This window comes from Pipra filicauda, unplaced genomic scaffold, assembly GCF_003945595.2.
Source record: "Pipra filicauda isolate LSUMZ 115617 unplaced genomic scaffold, ASM394559v2 scaffold88_size2543281_pilon, whole genome shotgun sequence".
NCBI lineage: Eukaryota > Metazoa > Chordata > Aves > Passeriformes > Pipridae > Pipra > Pipra filicauda.
In genome coordinates, this window is record NW_024105075.1 from 2,511,038 (window position 1) to 2,532,572 (window position 21,535).

The 21,535-nt window shown below is 48.3% G+C and overlaps 2 protein-coding genes and 1 long non-coding RNA gene across 3 annotated transcripts in view; 2 read left to right on the forward strand and 1 right to left on the reverse strand.

The window, feature by feature from the left end:
- LOC120325225 overlaps positions 1–4,399 on the reverse strand; it is a 36,204-nt gene extending 31,805 nt beyond the window's left edge. The window contains exons 1-2 of the long non-coding RNA XR_005567122.1: positions 3,981–4,399; positions 2,239–2,360 (exon numbers count right to left, since the gene is read on the reverse strand). This is a non-coding gene — a long non-coding RNA (uncharacterized LOC120325225). The remainder of the gene's footprint in view (positions 1–2,238; positions 2,361–3,980) is intronic.
- An 8,280-nt stretch (positions 4,400–12,679) lies between these two features.
- Positions 12,680–13,747, forward strand: LOC120325221 (vacuolar protein-sorting protein bro-1-like). The gene is made up of 2 exons (XM_039390955.1): positions 12,680–13,513; positions 13,594–13,747. Exon 1 carries the CDS (start codon positions 12,970–12,972, stop codon positions 13,405–13,407), a length of 438 nt encoding a protein of 145 aa, XP_039246889.1. The 5' UTR covers positions 12,680–12,969; the 3' UTR covers positions 13,408–13,513; positions 13,594–13,747.
- A 50-nt stretch (positions 13,748–13,797) lies between these two features.
- SP8 (Sp8 transcription factor) lies at positions 13,798–18,178 on the forward strand. Its single transcript, XM_027738451.2, has 2 exons — positions 13,798–13,985; positions 15,053–18,178. The coding sequence occupies exons 1-2, from the start codon at positions 13,965–13,967 to the stop codon at positions 16,529–16,531; spliced, it is 1,500 nt and encodes a 499-aa protein (XP_027594252.1). The 5' UTR covers positions 13,798–13,964; the 3' UTR covers positions 16,532–18,178.
- Positions 18,179–21,535: the final 3,357 nt, after the last annotated feature.

Below are 21,535 nucleotides of genomic sequence, written 5' to 3' on the forward strand. Positions count from 1 at the left end.
TAAGCTTATTAACTTTAAGGATCTGCTTCCTCAAAAAGATTTGGAGGAGGGACTCAGCCAAAACATCCCCAAGGCTAGTTACAATGTTTATAACTCTTGCAATTTTATTGTGTTTTCCACAAACTATAGACCCCAGAACAAAACGCTCTTTCAAAATTCACAGCTCCCACTAAAAATGCACACGACAAAAACAAATTCAATTCTACACTGTTTCCCCCAAAAAGGCTTAAAATGAAGGTACACCGCAAACTCATAAACCCGAAAGAAAATTCAAAATACTTAATCTGTATCATCTTGTGAGAAGGCCATGCAGAATTGGCAATGGTCTGTTTGCTTTCTGTTACAAAGTCCGGGAAAACTCCTATACACAGTGATCTGGAGAAAACTCACTGGGATATTCCTATTGGAAAATGCAATTTACAGGCCAGGGTTGGCTCAGTTTACTTTCTAAATAAGACAGTTGACAGGACTGTCTTTTCTGAGCAATGAGAGAAGGCCAACAACTAATTCAGGTACATGTTGTTTCCTCCAGCAGACACACGCAGGAAGATACCTTTGGGCAGTCTAGTAACTCCTTTAGACAACAGGCCTTTTGGCTAAAAACTTCCCTCCTGTTCTGAGTATCAGAATCCAACACTACGGAAACAGAGACCTGAGGAGGCACCAAATCAATTGCTGTCTCCAAAAATCTGGGGACCTAGATGGAGATGAGTATGTCACTCCACACAGGACAGGGACAAATTTGGTACATGCTTGAAAATAAACAGAGGAAATGGAAGGTATAGTTTTAATTTCTGATCCAGAGAGACTAGAGGGAAAATAAGATCTCATTGTTCATGATTCTCTTCGTTAGTGCAGGAGATTTTCCTGTTTCTGGGAGGTTTCTTTTCTCAGCTGGTCTAGCCATGGACCCAAGATGGTTCTTCTATCTGTAAATAGCAATAGCAACTTTTTATTTGGTCTTTTTGTATGCAAACTTGGGTATCATTTTTGGAATTGCTGGTGACACTTTAACGTCTCCCCTAAATATGATCTGATATGGTCTAGTAAGGTCTCATTGTTCTGGCACTTGAGATTAGACTGGCATTTCTGTGGAAAATGTAATTAATTTATTTTTTTTAGAAAACCTTGAATCAAGACCAGCCTTGCTAAGAAACTGTCTCCTTTCTGCTCCTGTTCTTCTAAGATCAGCAGATAAACAGTAGGTAGAGCTCTGGGATCTAAACAGTAGGTAATAGTGTGATTGATCTGTTGAGCTGTTCTTTCAGTGGCAGCATAAATGTAAGCCAAATCAAAATCACCATGTTATCACAGCCTGAACTGACACTAGGTGTATGACAGGCAGCCTGACAGCCTAACTTCAGACTGTGGATTCCACTGGACAGCTGAACTGGGTTTCACAAAGCCTAAATCCCTCTGTGCATTTTGCATTTCAAGCTTTCCCCAAATCTCGGGACTGTGAAGCTCAAATTGTAGGTCACAGAGGTGTATGCTTCGCACAATTGCTGCTGGATGGGACTCTGAGGTTTATCACCATAACTCCTACTTGTGATTCTAAGAAAAGCAATACACAATCTACTGTCAACTGCTAATTTGCCTACTATTAGAAGAAGACTGTACTTGAATTTCTGTTCTGGGTTTGCTTTTTTTTTTTTTGGTTTTGACTAATTTAATGGATATAAAACTGAAGGTAATGAGGTTAAATATTTATTTTATGAGATAACACATTCTTCCCAGCCTCTTCCATCCCCTTCTTTTCCTCCTCCATCCCTTCCCTCTCTCCTCTGCTCCATACAGACTTATGTCAAAAGATGCCACTTTAGAGCTTGCAAGGAATAAGCTAATTTACATCCCTCATTTTCATCTTCCTCCAGCACTTAGCAGTTGTCATATAATTTCCAACCTGTGAGAATAAATATTTTCTGCTTTATGCTCATGTGTACATCTGCAAATTTACATGCCCATGGGCCCCATGCCTAGGTATAAAGTATTGGTAACCACTTTGATTACAATTAAATGTGTTTTATTAACAAAGGCAGACTAATCAGATATTTAAAACAAAACAAAACAAACACACACATAAGAGGATCAAAGGACACACAAAAAAGGACCAAAGAACTTTTACATTGCAAATTCTACTATTCAAGCAGTGGGAAAACAATACAATTACATGCAAGGGCTTGTAGAGACTTGCTTAATGCATTATGAACATGCTGACCAAATACACAGTCCTCCTACCTCTCTGTCCAAGAAGTATCTGAAAGGAAGAAGACAGCTGTAGTCTTCCTGATTTTGGGCCATCAAAGAGAATGGAATGACAGATGTTGAGCTATTCTTTCAGTGCAGGAGGGAACTCCTCTCTGTCAAACAAAGAAGATTGACAGTCTCAGAGCCCAGTTTATTTGTATAAAAAGCCAGCTGTTTCTTTAACAGTTGAAAGCAGTATTCCTAGCATAGCATAAAGTAGATGAACAAATTAATAACTACTAACATGATGTTATCTGTTGAATGATTCTGTGGAAACAGTAATTCCACAAAAATGTAGCATAGACATAATGTCACTTTTCCCCATGGAATGAAATATGTCTTTACTACAGAACATACCAGATTCCTAAATTCATTCTTGAAGCTGTCCCCAAGTTTGTGCAAGATCTAATTAATGCTTACTGCTATCATATATAAAACACTGACTGCATCCTAATAAAAAACAATTTTAAGCTTTCTGCTATGAGTGATTTTTTTTCTTCAGAGTAAATAGATATCTAATTACAAACGAATGGACATTAACCATTTCAGAAAATCCATTAGTATTCAATATCTCTTTTATCTACTTTTAATATAGCATGACACAAACTGATGTTAAAGGGTCATTCTTTACAGTACTATTCAATTTTTCATTAGCCAAGAACATCTAAGGAAAAAAAGTAGTTTATGCCAAAAAGTCAATTTTGAATTGCAGTATCTGAAAAATACAGAGTCTACATACAAAGTAGAGTCCAATTACACACCTTTCCTAGTCACTAAAACTGCCAATTCCTTCTAATTAACTATCATCACGCTGAACTCTACCCAAACAAGGGGAGGCACGAGATTTACTGGAATCTACCCGTGTAAACTTTGCTTGCTTTACTTTGAAAAAATTGCGGTTTGGGTTTGTCGGCGACGACAACGTCGCTCGGCTCCCCTCTGCGCCGCTCGGGCTGGCGGCGAGGGCGACCCCCGTCCCTCCTAGCGCGGCCGCCCCTGCCAGCGCCGCTCCCGCGGCGAGGGCGGAGCGGGGCGGGAGCGGGCGGAGGGGTGGGACGGGGGGCGGAGGGGGGCCGGGCAGGGTGGGCCGCGCCCGCCCGCGCCTTTTGTGCGGCGCCCTCCCAGCCTGTCAGCGCGGGGACGGGTGTGATTGCGGGGGAGGGCCGCTGCTGGGGGTGCGTGTGAGTGCACGGGGCAGCGCACCGGGGTCTGTGTGAGCGCGGGCTCGGGATGCCCTCATGCCCCTCCTGGGGACTCAGGCAGCAGGTTGTTGTGGAGGGGTTCGACACACAGGGGTGCTCACTTTATACATAGTGATGGGTCAGGACTTTACACAGAGGTGCGTCACTGTGACTTGGAAGAGGAGGCTGTGGGTCGGGCAGGTCACGCCTGCGGTCTGTCCAGGCTCTCCCCCTGAACATAGAGGAGTCCCTCCGACAGGAATAGGGATGTTTCTTCTTTACATGCTTAGGTACAGCCATTTCAGCTTGATCCAAGTATTTATTTCAGTGCTGTTTCCAGCCCAGGGACACCCCTTTCCCCCACAGTGGCAAAAGTCTGTACTTGCATCATTACTATTTTTTATGCCCCCCTGTGAAACAGGCAACTATGGTAAACTTCAGCTGCGACTGTACTCAGTGCTTGAAGAACAATTTTACATTTGCACAATAGTGAGCTCTTCTTTCAGAAGAGCAATGAGTTTTACTACCAGATGCGTCACTCTGAACTATTACCTCATAGCTTTTGTACAGAGCAGTTGCTGGACAATTAGCTAAACACCACAGGAGCAACAGCGTTGGCTTCTCCTTGTGCAGACATCAGTGCTCTGTGGCCATTGGATCTAAAATGTCAGTCTGCATGTTCTCTTTGGAGCTGGACTCATGGACTGCACTGTTGTCACCACTTCGGCCGCTTCAAGAGGCCATACTGCACCTTGGTCAGCAGAACTCTTCCCCTTCACTTCCAGATGCATGTTTTTCTTGGGTTAATTATGGCAGTGACACTGAATCCAAATGTCAGTTGAAGGCATTCAGAGCTTCCTGCTGGCTTAAACAAAACTTGCCTGTCCAGAGTTGCCAGGTATACAGGACACCCTCTTACAAATGTAAGAAATCGTAAGGTATAGGGCAGAGATTCCTACCCAAAGAGAAACAGACCCATGTTTTGCATCCTAATGGAGGCTGACCCTTCTGAGAAACTGTCTGGTGCCTCAGGCCAACATGACTGAAAAAAAAAATAAAGTAGACCCAATCACCTGGACAGGACAGACATGATACTTTAGACTGCTTCAACATGAAACCTCAAGATCTTCTCCAGCTCATTGCACAGCTCCTGAAATGTCTTTTTAGTTCTCGGTAGGGTTATTCTCTTCCATCATTTCACACGTGTCAGGAACGCAGAGATGTTTGTGTTCAAGAAGGATAAAATCAGTGAAAAATTTATCCACTGTATGAGCAGATTGAGCTTAAGGAGAACATCACACAGGGTAAATGTCCTGGACAGTTGCATGCAGAGAAAGATATCAAATGGGAGAAAAACACTTTGCCAACACTAGCTGCGTTCCCCTCAAGCACAATTCCAGTGGTCACTTGCCTGTTCCCCAAGCAATAGGGAAAAAAGGGAAACTGTTAATGAAAACATCAAATATCATATTTCTGTTCCAAGAGTACTGTACGCAACCCAGTGAATCCACACGTACCAAGCTGGCATGAAAAAGTGAAGCCCTTCAGATTTTTTAGGATTTGGCAGGTACTAGGTGTATTCTTGAAGATGTGAGCAGAAGTCTCCTACGATGGAAAGAAAAACCTGTCATGGAGAAGGAGATGTTCCTAGTCTATCTCTTCAGGGGTGGATTTTTGGTGAATGTAGAGGTAAACGGCAAGAACTTGCCAAGGTGATCTGGATCCCCGGGAACGGGGGGCAGGATCCGTCCCTCCCACTACAAAAGTAACCCAGACCACGAGGAGCAAAGAAACCTCACGAGGCACTATCTCTCCCTCCGGGCTAAGCCAGCCCTGGCCGGCGGCACCCCGGGAGCGCTCCAGGGAAAGAGATGCCTTTCCTTCGCCGGTACGCGGGAACAACGGGACTGGGGAAGCCTTCGCTTCTCACACCTCGCATTTGCGTTCGCCTCGGCCATTGCGTCCTTAAATATATATACACATATACACATACATACCACTCGGCTTCCCTGCATTGCCTTTGGAGATGTTTACCCAGGGAGACGGCATTGCGGCAGCACTTTATTACAATACAATGCACTGGGGGAAAAAATAGAAAGGGGCTCATTATTGTGGTTGATAAACATCGGAAAAGCACACGCCTGACCTTTCATTTGTACAATTAATTGTTCCAGCAGAAAGAAAATGAGTCTTAATTGTGCGCAGCTTCCTAGAGAATCAGCTGTGTGTTCCCCTCCGCGCTCAGGGAAAAACGCTGAGAAGTTTTCTTGAAAGCTTTTACTTTCCAGTAGGACAGGAAGAAGAAAGGAAGATTGTTATATCCCACCCCTCTTCTCTCTCAAAGAGAAAGGATATTGAACTATAGTCCTATTTCAGTGACCTGCAACATTTCCTTCAGTTTTGTAAAACGGACTTTTCTGCATTTCCAGTGCTATGTCGCACCACAATAAGGAAATATTATATAATGCACAACCAAATTCCATTTCAGAGATCAAGGGTTAGCCCAGAGCTGCACCTTAAACCCGAGCTCGGAATTTGGCTGTCAAATCACGTCGATAGCAGCGCGTGGGTGGTCAGGGTTAGGAACGGGACTTCCCAAGCCCTGCTGTGCTGGTGTTCAAATGGTGTATGTGCTGCTTGCGGGCTCCGAGGGGGCTGCTTACTGTGTCCTCACGCAGGACCCTCGGCATGCAAAGCCTCGCTGGGGAGACAAGCCTCTTTGATCAGTGGCTGGGGACATCACCCACGGGGAGAGGAAGGACGGAGCGCCGGGGGCGGGGGGGGGGGGGGGGGGGGGGGAGGGGCGCGCCCAGGACTCCCCCGCCGCGCCGTGGGGCGGGCCGCAGGATGGACCGAATTCCTCTCACAGCGCTGACAGTCCTCCGCGGGGCTGAAGTCGGCGGGAAACTGAAGTTTTGCTGCTTTAAGAACCGCCAGAAAAATCCTTTTGTCTGTCCCTGGTTGATGATTAATAACCGCCGGCACCGATCCCGCCCTCGGCATCACCCCCGGGGGAGCCGCGGGGCTCAGTCCGCCCGGTGGGAAGGGATCAGGCCCTTCCCTGGGCGCGGGTGAGATCCTGCCTCGAGAGCGTGACCATCCTAAACTCACAGCTTACCGATACCGATTTTTAATCTCTAAATCACACTGGGACACATTCTGTGCTCCTTAATAGAGCACAACGCCCATTGACTTCTGTCCCATTGACTTCAGTGGGATTTTCGCTCCATTAAGGACCGCAGAATTTGGCCTAAACTGACCGCAATAATTTTGCTGCCGGTAATGGAGCTTCAAAGTCGTCTCTAATTAGCCGACTAGCAAGAATCGTTAAACATGCTGTACAATTCCGTGTGTGCTTCAGGGGGGCTGCGGAACAGCTGAGCAGACCCCTTCAGACCTGGAGAAGCTTATAAACCGTGTTCAGAGAAAATTTCAACCTCCCGGAGACAACTTGGGCACAAGGGTGTCTGACGAGCCCCTTCCTGTCTGCTGCGTTAGTGTCGAAGAGGGAGAAAAAAAAAACGTTCTGAAAAGTTATGGAAGATCTGATCATATACTCACTCAGCTTTTGCCCCCTTCAAAGGAGGCATTTAAAGGATTACAGTATACCCTGCTGCTCCTATTTATCAAAGATAAACCCAATTAGTTGTCTTTATCCTTAGCCTGGAGCACTCCTAACAAGTTGCATTAAATCCTGAACTGCCTCCGAGCAATGACCAGCTGTAGTTCGAGCTGGGATGATCTTCACTACGATCTCGCACGTTCACGTCTAGTTTTATGACTAGCAGTTTTCCCAATACGGGCGTGTGTGTGTGCGTGTGTTAGTGAAGGGAAACGCAACGGAAACAGATTCAATCCACTTCAGTTGAATTCTGCTGTAAAGGCACTTTCATTACACGATGGTCCGGCCATTGGTGGGCACAGTCTCCTTCCTCAATTCCTCCGCTGTATCAACCGCTGTAGATCCAGCAGATTGAACAAGTATTTAGCAAAAAGTGTTATTTAATAACCTTATTCATATACACGTACATTTAAATCCTTGCAAACTGTCCAATGCCTGTAAATTTTAATTTAGAAAAAAAAAATTTCCTCTTCAGATCAAATATTGAAGCAGTGAGAATGGAGCAAAGGCTTAAGATCCTTCGAGGTGAAAAGCAGAAAGAAGAAAATAATTGTTGTTAAACAGCATCCATTTTTAAGGCGATTCATAAAATTTTCTCGAGGAACTAACCCATACGAGAAAAAAACCCACCCGAAATCTCTAGGCATGCCCAGTATATTAGTCATCTGTGTTTTAAAAAAAAGGGGTTCGAAAGTTTTGGTCAGTATTCTAGGCAAAATATGCTCAACAGATGAGAGTGGAGATGCAGCCAGAAAACAACTCCAGCTATTTAAACTGCCAAATGAGACATAAAGCAGCATTGTAAAAATCATCTGGAAAACAGGTTTTTCTATTGAAGTCGCTATGTGTTAATTACTGTGATCTGGAAGAGCTCTGTATCTAAATGCTTGGAAGCCGACTTTCACCCGCATATGTAAATGAAGAAAGTGCTGAATCTAAGCCAGAGGGTTCATGTTCGGATTCATTTCCGTGCATGCCTAGACATTAATATGTGTTCATGTAGGGTTCGTACAGTACGAGGTGTTATTTCCTTATAAAGAAACACCAGGTCTCGCTTTCCATTCTCCTTACAAAATTATTCGCATTATTTATGCTACATTGAGCGATCTAATTTCTTCGTGATAGTCAGCTAATTGCTCTGGCAGGTAATTAGAAGCGGTTTACAACGCAAAGGGCTTTTGCGGTGGCCCTCGGATTATTAAGTTGCTCTGTAAATTATACCATATTTGCCGAAGAGAGGGAGGGGGAAGGGGCTTTTGAGAAGTTCTTCTGCGATCAGAGCTGAAACACGTCCCCGTCCACCCCCCAACACTTAAAAAAATCGGGGGATGGGGCTCTTCCAGGGCTCAGAGTCGAATTATTCTCAAGCACGCGATCTGAAGCCCATTTTGTTCGTGCTCACTGGTCCAGAATAACTTGGCCATAATGGCCGGGAATGGGCCAGGTCTGCAGCAAGCTTCCTGCGCCCTGGCAGCATCCAGCAGGCATGTGGGAAAAGAATGGCTTAAATGGGGACATCTGTTCAGTGTTGCTCATCTCGCTCCTGCAGCCAGGTCGGGTTAAGAGAATAACCTGTTCGCCACCTTGCCTCCCTCCCGCTGTTCGTCTGCCCACCCCCTCGAAGTTAATAAGGCTGCTGGGCATGGGGGAAGGGCGCGAGAGGGGTGACCTAATTGCTTTGCCATATAGGCAAATAACGACAGGGAAAGGTGGCAGCTACATTGTAAGAGGAATAGTAAATATATCAACATTGGGTCTCTCGAGTCAAATCGGAGAAGTTCTGCATTCAGGAGGAGTCTGTGGTGCACACTGCGTGCGTGAACGGATGTGGGCAAAACCTTCCTGGCATAGTGCTTCGAAGGTACGTCTTTCCCGGAGGACCAGGGGTTCTTCCACTCCGCAAACGGCAGAAAGCAAAGATTTTTCAATTTTGTTTTTCCAGAGTGACAGTTTTGTGCAGTTGGGAGAACAAATACATGCATACATACATGCATACACGCGTGGAAAGCTTTCCCTTTCTTCTCTGTTCTTTGCAGACTGCGATTTTGGGTGCATTAGGGTTTGTATATGCAAGTGTCTAGCACACACACATTTATATATCGCACATATACACAGGCGCCCATGCATGTGTGTGTATATGTGCATATATATGTATGTATATATATATATGTTTATATATAAATAGCATGTTATACGGGGCATGACCCAGCTTCAGACAGCCTATCTAATGGGAACGTCCTGTTTTGCACACCGATTTCTCAAACGTTTACTATATCTTTTCACCCGCTTGTAAAGCTTGTACTACGATTTGAACACGTGTGGTTAAACCGTCGGACTCAGAGCAGCTCCTAGATTATTTGTAATTAAACGCAATTCCCAAAGTAACATTTATCTTCCCGAAACTGCGATTGCAATTGTCAACCGTCTGGAGGAGACGCGGGGTAATCTGGAAGCATTACCTCCTTTCCTAACGGAGCAGAATGAAAAGAAATCAATACCGCTGAGGAGAAGAATTTAGTAGTTTTTAACTATAAGTGGTGCCTGGGAGAAGGTGATATATAATAGGAAAAAAACAGAAAGCAGCTTAAACAAATCTATTCTAGGTAAGACCACAGGACCGGCGACGGGGGCTCCGCGCTCTGCCCCGCCCGGTGCCGGCGCGCCCAGCTCGGGCGCTCGCTCTCCCCTCCGGCGTCTCCCGGTACTTACATGACCGCCTAGGAGCCGCCGATGCGTGCACAGCGATAACGTACCGGGGGAGCGCGGGGGATGGTGGGGGGAAGGGGGCAGAGAAAAAACGGGGAGAAGAAGGAGGAGATGCGGATCGTATCTGGGCGCACACCCGCGATGTAAACAGGATGGGTGTGAAGGTGCCTCTTCCTTTCCCTCCCCAGGCACGCAGACACCAACATGTGCACGGTGTCTTCCTGGGCTAATCTAATTACAGAGACCTTTCGGAGGCGCAACCAGCTTTTTTTTTTTTTTTTTTTTTTTCTTTAACACACATCCAGACAAATAAATAAATAAACGCCGAAAGACATTGATGCGAATGCGCCGGCTGCGAGCCGGCAGGTCGGCGTGTTTCCTCGCCAAAGTGGCTCAGCGAGAAGCCCGGGCTCTGCCGGGCACCTCCCCGCCGGCTTAGCGGGAGAGCAGCCAGGCCGCGCAAGGCTGGAGAGCGCGGAGCAGGCAGGGGGACGGGGACCACGGTAGGGTTGGCGGGTACCTCGAACAGACACATTTGTACCGATGGAAGAGATAACGCCGGTAACCTACGTGGCAATAGATGCAGGTACCGGCGTATGTGCACTGTCCGCTGCCGCCGAGCTGCACCAGGTGCCCGACAGCGAGCTCCGGTCTCAGCGAAACTGCCCAGTGAGGCAGTGACAGAATCGTCCCAGGTAAAGCACAGCAATGCAGAGGTGAGGATGGAAGTTAAAGAACGACATTAACCACCCCTTTTGCTCAGTGACCGCTCTCGGCACAGCACGGTCAGTTCTGGCTGGTGACTGTTTTGTTTCATTTACGTGCTATTCCCCTTTCTCCGCTCCCTGTCCAAGCCGAGCCCTCCTGCGCCTGTCACCCCTCGGTAAATCTTCCAGGTGACAGATTCCAGGTGAAGGTGGCGGGGGAAGGGAACACCTCCTGGCCCTCACCTACCCAGGGCAGCAGGTGAGGGGTGATGAGGGAAACACGGGGGGAACGCGAAGTCTTCCAGCGCAGGGAGCTCGGGGAGGGCAAGGACAAGGCCCCCGCCCAGGGGCTTTTCCCCGAGACCATGGGAGCAGAGCTAGGAGCCGCTGGACGCAGAGGAGCCGAGGCTTCCTCCTCACTGGACGCTTGAGAGACAGCGGAGAGCAGCTGCACCACCGAGAAGGCGACGGGAGACCGCGGCTCCCACCCGTGTGCCTCTAAATTTGCGCAAGGGTGGTGTGAAGCGCGTTCCCTCTCTAACATGGACATCCAACACACGGCGTGGTCAGCATGCAGTTTAATCTTTCTAGCTGTGCCTTTTCAAATGGCACAGACCTCTGTTTCCTCCGAGAGAAATCTCCCCCTACTCCCTGGTAGCGCTGTCTGTAGACAGGTGAGGACCCCTAGTACAGGGGTCGATCCATCTCTGTCCACTTGCCGGTAGCAGCGCGTAGAGTCAGGGTTTTGCTCCGAGAAAAATCCTCCCCACTCCCCGAAAGGTTAGTGACAGCTATCCTTGTGGCTAAAGTTCCGAGATTGCTAATGTACATTGTAGACACAAGATGTTAGTTAGACTTGAGCAAGTTTTTCCCAGGATGTAAATTAGGTCCCAAAAGCTGTTGTCCAAATCGAAGAAACAGAGAAATTAATCTGGGAGACTATCCATCATAGGCTGTAATAAAGGGAGCGACATGGATGAGACAGATGATATGATTAAGGAGCTGTGGTCGTTTTAATTAACTTTTTGCTGTCCTGTAATGATCAAACTGGTCAACAGACCCGGTCAATAAGCATGTTAATATCAAACAAATAAAACCAGGGATGATTAAAAACCTCCTGGTTTATTAAATTTGAAATTCAAATGAAATTTATGCTGCAGATGCATACAGAATGCTAATAGATTTTAGCTTTATTGAGAGTGGATCCCACAGGTTTTCAAGAAACGGCACGAACATTTATCTACTCCCGTACATCAAACTTCAAATGGGGGGAAAAAAAAAGTTTTAATTAATTTCGGGAAAACCTCTCTTGTCCCCCCCTCCACCCCTCCCTCCCGTCCCCACCTGCATATTATGTTGATGTACTGCACCCTTAAGTGCAGTGGTCAATAAGGCAAATGCAAACAAAATTGTAAGCTTCCTTAAATCCTTTGCCCAGCAGGCAATGTATACAAAGGGGGAAGGTTACAGATGTTTCGATGGTGAATTCAGGAAAGATCAGCTCATCGTTCTGAAAGTTCAGAAACTGCTGCTTTTTCACTTTCAGGGAAATTGTCAGAGTAGCAGGAGGATGCCCACTGGCAGGAGTTTTGTGATTTCTGCTCTATGCATTTGCCTTTTTTTCCCTCCCTCTCAGTTGAGTTTCCTTGTAAAGACTCCCACGACTATTTTTACAACGAGTTTTTCATCATTTCCAAGACGGTGCTTTTAAAGGAAAAGCACACTGAAAATTAAGGATTTTTGACCTCAAATGAAAAGAGTCAGGGCAAGCATCGGAACAAACAAACACGAAGAAGACCAAGAAAAGACACGTTTCCTCTGGGCAGACAAGTGTAGACAAAGTACGTATGCAAATGGAAGACCCACCCGACGAAGCTCTCCTAAAAAGAGATATATCACTAACGTCTTCTCCTTCCCCGGTGGATGGTAAAGTCTCTCAGACTTTCTGGGGCTGAAAAGAATGCGTGTCGATCTTTTTACCAAACCTGGCACACCACAAAATGCGATTTTGTGTTCCTCTAAAATGTAATGAACACGATGCTTGTTTTGCTCTTACGCTTTCTGATCTATGTCTTAATAGTTCTTCTCCATCCCAACAGATAAAGAAAGTGGAGACTAAAAGTTAATAAGTATTCATACAAGGGAGTATCTCCGGGAAATGTTCTTCCCCTCTTCGCGGGTGATAGTATTGATTAAATTAAACCCGAAATTTACACAAGTGTGCGTTAGGTCTGTAAAATGAATATCATTATAGAAGGAGAGCAAAGCAATGAAGTTAATTCTTTTTTATTTGTTAAACGGAGTTCCCTCCTTCCCCCACCCATTCCTCCTTCTGGGCTGGCCTGTCACGCCTTCTCAACAGGCTAAAATCATTCAGAGCAGCTCGCGGGGAGAAACGCGACATTTATGGTAACCGTCAGCCTTCAGAGAAAGAAAGCAGTTCATTAATTTACTTCACTCTTACTTCAAAGTATGATAATGTACGTTACCCCCTTGATCAATAGATATGATGTACAGTCAATACTCCACGACACGGAAACGGGTCAAAACCGAGGCCGAGACAACAAGAAAAACAGCCCCTGGGAAGCTAAGCAAAGCCGCGGAAAAACAGCGGGGGTTAGAGCACCTGAGCGAGCGGGGCCGGGCCGGGGCAGCCCCCGCGGGCGGCTCCCCCAGCGAGAGCGGGAGCGGGCTCTGCCCTTCTCCGCAGCCACCTAGCGCTGTACGAGGGGCCGAGGGGAGCAAAGAGCGCACCTTCGAGGTGCTCCGGGACGAGGCGGCGGGGCCGCCCGGCAGCCAGCCCCTGATCGTGCCGGTGCCGCTCGGGCGGATTCCGGCTTCTGCGACCCCACCTCCAAGAATCACGCCTGAAAACGCGGGTCTGCGGGGGCGAGAAGGGAGCAGACGGCAGAGAGCAGTGGCCCGAAGTGTTTCCCCTCCTTGATGGGACAACGGGAGAGGAAGGACTAAGCAGAGAGGAGCGGGGCGGGGGGACCCCGTGAAGAAACGGGATGTGCTACCGCGCTCGCCAATCTTTGCCGATAATCATAGTAAGACTGAGATGATGATGATGACATAAAATTTAGATATAAACCGCTCCGCGGAAAAAGAAAATATAACCTGTTGTCAGATTACAGGTATGGAGGGGTGATGGAAAGGGGCGGCCGGGACGAAGCAGCCCGACCCGGGGCTAGCGGTCCCTGCGGACCGGGATTGTGGCTCGTCGCCCGACGACGCGACTGCGTGAGGTCATCAGCGCCGGCGGGGCTCGACGGAGGGGCTCGACGGCGCTGATGACCTCACGCAGTCACGCCGTGGAGCGAGGCGGCGGTGGCGGGGATTGGCTGGCGGAGGCTCAGCGGCACTTCAAAGCCGGCGAGGGAGCTACAATTGTGGTGGAATGGGCGGAACTGATCATTGTATTGCACACCTCTAAAAAAAACACTGCCTCTGATTTATCAATATAAAAAAGATCCTCTGAGAGGAGGGCACTTTTGTGTGATGGCAACTTCACTTCTAGGGGTGAGTCTAAGGATTTTTTTCTCTTGCTGGTTTAATTGGTTTCTTTTTATTGTCGATTGGAGGGGGTTAAAATAACCCCTGTCTTGACCGGGGCTATCAGTCTCCTCTATTCAGCTCTTTTTTTTTCCTTTCTTTTTTTTTTTTTTTTTTTTTTTTTTTTTTTTTTTTTTTTTTTTTTTTTTTTTTGAAACTTAAGTACAACTGAGTTTAGGAGAAAAGAAAGAGTGAGAGGGGGAAAGGGGGCAGAGTCACTTTTCAGTGAGCAGAAAAAGGTTTTAAGGGCATTTGTAGAAACAACCTACAGCGCCTGGGCTGTGCTGTTCCTGTGCCCCTGGAGAAGTGGCTTTTCTTCTTTACTTGTGACTGCTGGAAGAAAAAAAAACAAAACCAACAAACAAAAAACCCCCAAACCTAGCACTATCATTTTTCTTGTGCAATTTTTTAAATTTGCAACAGATTGTGGCTTTTTGTTTCCCTTTAAAATAACACAGCCCACCGTGTCTAGCAGGTACGTTCAACTCGTGTATACATACATATTTACATACGTTAAATTTAGATATGTATTTCATTACCGTTGGTACGTAAATTAGGCTGACTTTAAGAAAGTTCTTTTTAAAAAAGGACTAATTTGATAATCCTACAATTCTATGTTTAAGAAAACAGCCTTACTGACCTGTGGGACGGGGACTGGCCAGGTCCCGGGGAAAGGGAACAGGCTGAAACGTAGCTGCCGCCGTGCCGGGGGCATCTTTAAAGCTACGGTAACAGACGCAACTTTCCCCCCCCCTCTTTTTTCTCCCCCTTTTTTAACCCTTCCCGAGCTCCTCCGTGGGAGGGGAGTTGGATGGTGAAAAAAAGCTTGGGAAGGCGTTTGGAGGCAGAACCGCGTTGCCGGCCCCAGCGAAAGGATCCTCCCGCGGGAGTCGGGAAACTTTGCGGCCGGGGCCGGCGGAGCGAAGCGGGGCCGGGCGGCGGAGCGGTGCCGGGCGCGGGACGCGGGGCGCGGGGCGGCGGGGCCGCTCCGATCCTGACGCGGCGGGGCGGCCCTCTCCCCTCTGTGCTCGCAGGAGGAACCGCGGGTAGGCTCCACGCCTCTGGCCATGCTCGCTGCGACCTGCAACAAGATCGGCAGCCCCAGCCCCTCGCCTTCCGCCCTCTCGGACAGCGCGTCCTCCTTCGGCAAAGGCTTTCACCCCTGGAAACGCTCCTCCTCTTCGGCCTCGGCGAGTAGCTGCGGCGCCGTGGGCTCCGGCCTCCCGGGCTTCGGCGTGGCGGGCGCGGCGCGAAACGGCTCCTCGGCGGCGGCGGCGGCGGCAGCGGCAGCGGCGGCCGCCCTGGTCTCGGACTCTTTCAGCTGCGGCGGCTCGCCGGGCTCCAGCGCCTTCTCTCTCACCTCCAGCAGCGCGGCGGCCGCCAGCTCGCCCTTCGCCAACGACTACTCCGTGTTCCAAGCGCCGAGCAGCGCCGGTGGCGGCGGCGGCGGCGGAGGCGGCGGCGGAGGGGCGGCGGGACAGGAGGCGGCGGCGCACCAGCCCGTCTTCATCTCCAAGGTGCACACGTCGGTGGAGGGGCTGCAGGGCATCTACCCGCGGGTGGGCATGGCGCACCCCTACGAGTCCTGGTTCAAGCCGTCGCACCCGGGGCTCGGTGCCGGCGAGGTGGGCTCGGCGGGCGCCTCCAGCTGGTGGGACGTGGGCGCCGGCTGGATCGACGTGCAGAGCCCCAACGGGGCGGCCGCGCTGCCCGGCTCGCTGCACCCGGCGGCCGGCGGACTCCAGACCTCGCTCCACTCGCCGCTGGGCGGCTACAACTCGGATTACTCTGGCCTGGGCCACTCGGCCTTCAGTAGCGGCGCCTCCCCGCACCTCCTCAGCCCCGCCGGGCAGCACCTCATGGATGGATTTAAGCCGGTGCTGCCCGGCTCCTACCCGGACTCGGCCCCCTCGCCGCTGGCCGGCGCCGGGGGCTCCATGCTGGGCGGCGGCCCCGCCGCGCCGCTGGCCGCCTCGCCGCGCTCCTCCGCCCGCCGCTACTCGGGACGCGCCACCTGCGACTGCCCCAACTGCCAGGAGGCCGAGCGGCTGGGGCCGGCGGGGGCCAGCCTGCGCCGCAAGGGGCTGCACAGCTGCCACATCCCCGGCTGCGGAAAGGTCTATGGCAAAACCTCGCACCTGAAGGCGCACCTGCGCTGGCACACGGGCGAGCGGCCCTTCGTCTGCAACTGGCTCTTCTGCGGCAAGCGCTTCACGCGCTCCGACGAGCTGCAGCGGCACCTGCGGACCCACACGGGCGAGAAGCGCTTCGCCTGCCCCGTCTGCAACAAGCGCTTCATGCGCAGCGACCACCTCAGCAAACACGTCAAGACCCATAGCGGCCCTGGAGGCGCCGGGGGCCCCGGCGGCGGCGGCCCCGGCGGTGGTCCCGGCCCCGGCGGTAAGAAGGGCAGCGACACCGACAGCGAGCACAGCGCGGCCGGCAGCCCGCCCTGTCACTCCCCGGAGCTGCTGCCGCCCCCCGAGCCCGGCCACCGCAACGGCCTGGAGTGACGGGCGGAGGCGCGGGGCCGTCGCGCCCCTCGGCCCGCCGCCCTCCCGGCCGCGCAGCGCCCCCGGGCGCGCAGCCCTGCGGCGGGGACGCGGACACGTAAGTAGCCGCCGCGGCTCCGCAAGAACCGCTCTGAGCCTCGCGGCCGCTCCGCTGCCCGTCCAGAGCCCCGCCCGGGCCGGGCGGTGCGGCCGGGCCGCGCAACCCCCGCGACGGGGGCAGGGGAGCGTTCGGGCAAGGGGAGGGAGCCGCGACCCGCTGTGGGGCGGCCGAGCCGCCGCCTCCCTTCCCCTTCGCCTTGAGACGCCCCCGCCTCGTGTTGCTTTTAGAGAGGACCCCCCCTCCTTCTCGTTCCCTCTCGCTTTCCCGCTGGAAACCGGCCCGTCCCCTCTCCCTCAGCCATTAGAGCCGGTACAGCCGCGGCGCCCCGGCGGGGCGGGCGTGCGGGCCGGGGCTGCCCCGCGGCGGGGCCTCCGACGGCAGCGCAGTCAGCCGCGGTCCTTACCCCGGGCTGAGACTCAGACCTGCCCTCGCCTCGTTAACTGCTCGAAGCCCGTCTGCTCCTCGGGACCGGAGCGGCAGCGTGCTTATTTCCCATTCCCCTTTATTTTTTTTTCAATTTTAGAGAATCGTTTATCTCCCTGAGTCCAAATTTCACTGCGTTTGCCAGCGCATTTGTATAATTCTCGTTTGAGCAGGAATCGCGAAATACGTTGAAAATAATTAGGTTGAAAGTCGTATATTTTTTTTTAAACTCCAGACGAATGAAGAAGCATCGTGGGTTTCAAGCAAAGATGTATTTCCAATGCCAAAAAGGGAGGCTGGGGGGGAATAGGAAAATAAAATATTTGTAAAATATGTCTGAACCTATAGGTTTGTACCACTGGGGAATCGTTCTAGATTAGCTAACAATTAAATAAAACTCCACCAATGTATCGGTGTGAGGTGCAGTTGTCCAGGAGACGATTTTGTATAGTATTTTTCTTGTAAATTACTTCCAGTAAATATTTGAAAATATATTGAAGTACACTTGAGCTTTTTTTATTTTTATTTTTATTTTATTTTTTATTTCTTTTTCTGTCACAAAAAAACCATTCTTTTTGCAGTCCTGGTTCACTGCATTCTTTTACTGGACTCGTTCCTTGAAGCATATATCAAATCACACTTCAGGATATAGATTTTGCTTGAATATTAATTTAGGTAGGCATACAACTGTAATTAAGCAAACAATATTTGATAAATGTTGAATGACATTTAATTTAATGGAGCATGTACTTATTTGCATTTGCTGGCAGTTCAGGTATAGTTATGGTGAGAGTTCTCCTATATTTCATAAACTGGGTTTGCCACGACCCATGTATTAAATAAACTGTCCAAGTGAAACTGAACTAACGTTGGCCTATGTGTATTTCCTGAAAATAATATTGATAAATGTTAATAAACACTCCTGATACTACATTAGCAGTTTGCAATGCTGCAAACTAATTGTCTCATTGTAATGTTGAAATAATTTGGATATTTCACATTGAAATGAAAAGCCCTTCGCTGGAACATTTTAGATTTGCATTTTAAATGCATGAAATGTAATTGATTTTTATCTGTAATATTTTAAATGGTATTAATAAACTCCAGAAGAACATTCTACCTTAGGTCAGACAATTGTTTTTCTTCTTTGTAAGTCCATCATGACAATCAGCGATTTACTTTGAACTCATGGGGCATGAGTCGTTCCCTAGAGCTCCAGAGAAAAGTGAAAATACAACGAATGTGAATTGTAGCACCAATGAGAGCAACTTTGAGACATTAAAATGAATAAGTTGGTGTTCTCTTTCATGCCTTTTACGAAGCACTGGTAGAGGAAACTAAATGAAAGACTTTTTTTTTTTAATTATTTTTATCAGACTAATAGTACAGTGCCTCTCACAAAGCCCAGTGTATTTGAAGAGCTGCTTTGCATATATCTCCTCCTTGGAATTATTTTTCACGTCGCGTCAGAGTCATTGTGAAAGGATTTAATATTGAAATACTGAGGGTCATTATTTCTTTAAAAGACAAAATAAAAAGTGGTCCTCCGCTTTTGTTTTTAGGTCAGGTGGCTGTGGCTAGGAACAATGCTAATTGCTGTAGGTAGCGCTAACTTCTGCAGGTCTCAGGGGTGAGAAACTTCGCGGCTGTGTGTGAAAACTCCCTTCTCCTTTGGGAGTGTTTTTTCTGCCGGACTGGGAATCTGGGCAATTTCAGGAGCTGGAAGATGTTGCCAGCACCGCTGCCCTTTCTGTGTCCTTTAAAGCTTTTCCACAAGCTGTCCCTGAACAAAAATAAAAACACTATTGCGAGTGTCTTTTGTACTGGTAGCATTTGCTTAGCATTTTGGAGGAAAAACAAAAAGCCCCAAACAAAATCAAAATCCCAAACCAACTAAAAACCACCACCAAAAAAACCCCCAACAAACCCCAAACCCTCACCAAACCCTCAATCTGCTAACACTTTCTCTCATTTTTTTTTTTTTTTTTTTTTTTTTTTTGAGAGGCAGGAGGCATGTGGAGGATGCATAGTTCTTATTTGGAAATTTGGCCTCTTGGGTTACACAGACAGGCGATGCTCACTGTCAATATACTGAAAAATCAGGGATAGAGCATGGAATTTGCATAGCAGAAAGATCTTTGTAGATCATATATGTAGAACATGTTGTTAGTAGTAACTTAAACAGCAGGTATTAAACTGCAGAGCAAAAAGCACAGACAAATCAACTCCAGATGCAGTCAAGATTTTGGTCCTCTGCATGGTGTGGGAGTTACAAGGGGCTGTTAACATCCACTGGAAACAAGAGCTGTTCTGGTTGACTTTTTCTGAGCTGCGTTTTGATTTTTTTTCATTACAAGTACAACCATCAGAGGTCTGTAAAGTTTCCTACTGAATCAAAGCAACAGTTTGCTCTGATTTTTTTTTTTTTTTTAATGCCACGTAAATGAAGTGGCTAACAGCACCTGATTTCCCCAGTGGGAGTCAGAGGCAGTGGTTATGTTACCTGGAGGTTTTAGTCTTGATCGAATGGGCTGAACACCTAATAAAAAGGATAATGGAGCAGTGGATAACTTTTAATACTGCTTCTCTGATATCCCGCTGAAAAGAGCGCGCTGTCAAAATGCTGCTATCCGGGAACTTTATGGTTTGTTTAGGGCACTGGTTACTCTGTCTCGGGTCAGTCTGGCAGTGGGATAGAACCAGAGACAAAATGCAGCCTTCTCTCAGGAATGAACATGTGCTTCTGCCGTTTGGAAGCTGCCAGTTTGGATCCGGGCTGTGTGAACACACATCTTTTTCCTTTCTTTAAACAGCAAAACCCAGCACTTGAAGGCTGAATAGCTCCTCTTTGTAGTGGATTTACTCTTACTAAACCCTTCCAGATAAGGGCATTGAGTTGTTTGATAGGAGCCGGGAACTTGTCTCTGCGTTGTGCAGATCAAGGTAGAGTTAAACTAGTTCGCTGACCTACAGGTCAAACCAGTGTCCATCAGCTTACCTTCCAACCGCCTTCAGATGATTGTGGCCATTCCCGTTTGCTCTCTGACCTTTTAAGTCGCTTCCCTTCAAGCTCGTAGCAATGTCTATCGAATTTCGTGTCCTGCTTTACCCATTATTCGGTTTTTCAGTGTCATTTTCCAGTTTAAATTTTCAAAAGAGCAGTGATAGAAGATGTGTGGAGCTGAAGTGATTTAAAACACCATTTCTGACTGCTGTAGTGCCTTACCCTCTACCTTCAGCCTGTGCCGGAGGAAACTAAACAGTGATCAAAGGCTGTTAACTTCTCCTCAATTCCAGTCTAGGAATGTGAAAGCAGAAAACAAGAAATGAAATCTCAAGTGCTTTATTTGTGGATGTGATGGCTAATCCAGCCGTCAACACCTTCACAGCTGTAAAATCAGCAGAGTAAGTATACTCGATGCAATCCAACAAATCCTTCAGTACAAACGGTAGTAAGTAAGTATGCACTTGCCAAAATCTGCCACACTTCAGTTACATTCTGTGAAGCGATCTTTAGTTTAGTTTCAGGAAGAAAGAGCTGGGGAAAGGTGGAACAAATTAGGTGTGTTGTTGCTCGTGCTTTCACCAGATTTATGATTAAAGGACAAAACTCTTTTGCTGTATCAGAATAACCTTGTGCTTCTTAGGATAAGTTGTGGTCTGCTTTCTCAGCTCACTCTATCACATATTGCTTTATCCTACAGATATTTTATAAATTCCTTATCAGTTCCATGCACATTTTGTAATATTCTTTTTAAAAATTAGAACACCAATTTTTCAACTATTGCGTGTGTGGCATCATTTTAAGCAAACTGGCCATCTTGTGCTTAAGTGTATGAAGAAATTATTGCACATAAGGAAGATGTACATTGAGAAAAACTGCGCCATTTAGGACAGTTACTGTGTTTCCAATTCCGTGGTTTTTTAACTGCCTCTTGGAATTATTCACTTTTTTTAAAAAAAGGGATTAGGGAAATAAGGAATAATGGCAAGCAATAGTACATAGGAGCTTTAGTGGGACACTCTAAATACAGAGTAATTTCCTTTTACACTTGTGGATTTCGACACAAACTGGGATCCCATATTACTCCTTGAACAGTGCACAATTTTCCAAGAAGCGTATTTATAACCACCTTCAAGGCCCGGTAAGGGGCTGGATAATGGACCCACCTCCTGGGGAGCAATCTCGGTCTTGGTAATTGGAGATTTCTGCTTCAGGCTGAGTGATATTGCTCTGCAAAGTGCAAAAAGCAGACACGGACCTCCAACGCTTTCTCAGATGAAGTGTCGGCGGCCCCAGGGCGGCAGTGCTGGGGGATAGCCCTCTCTCCCGGCCGGGGCCCCGGGAATGCCCTGTGGGTCGGGGATGGAGAACGGAGGTTTTTGGGCGTTCGTCTCTGGTACGGAAAGAGAGATGGTGGGGCAGGGGGCTTCTTTTGAACAGTTTTTTCTTCTGGGGAGATGTCAAGCTGTGCAAATAT

What these genes read in the sequence shown, in the direction of transcription:
- LOC120325221 (XM_039390955.1), top strand. Translation starts at nt 12,970, where the DNA reads ATGATGTACAGTCAATACTCCACGACACGGAAACGGGTCAAAACCGAG.
- SP8 (XM_027738451.2), top strand. Translation starts at nt 13,965, where the DNA reads ATGGCAACTTCACTTCTAGGG. An exon ending in TGGCAACTTCACTTCTAGGG is followed by an intron (nt 13,986 to 15,052) that starts GTGAGTCTAAGG and finishes CTGTGCTCGCAG; the next exon opens with GAGGAACCGCGGGTAGGCTC.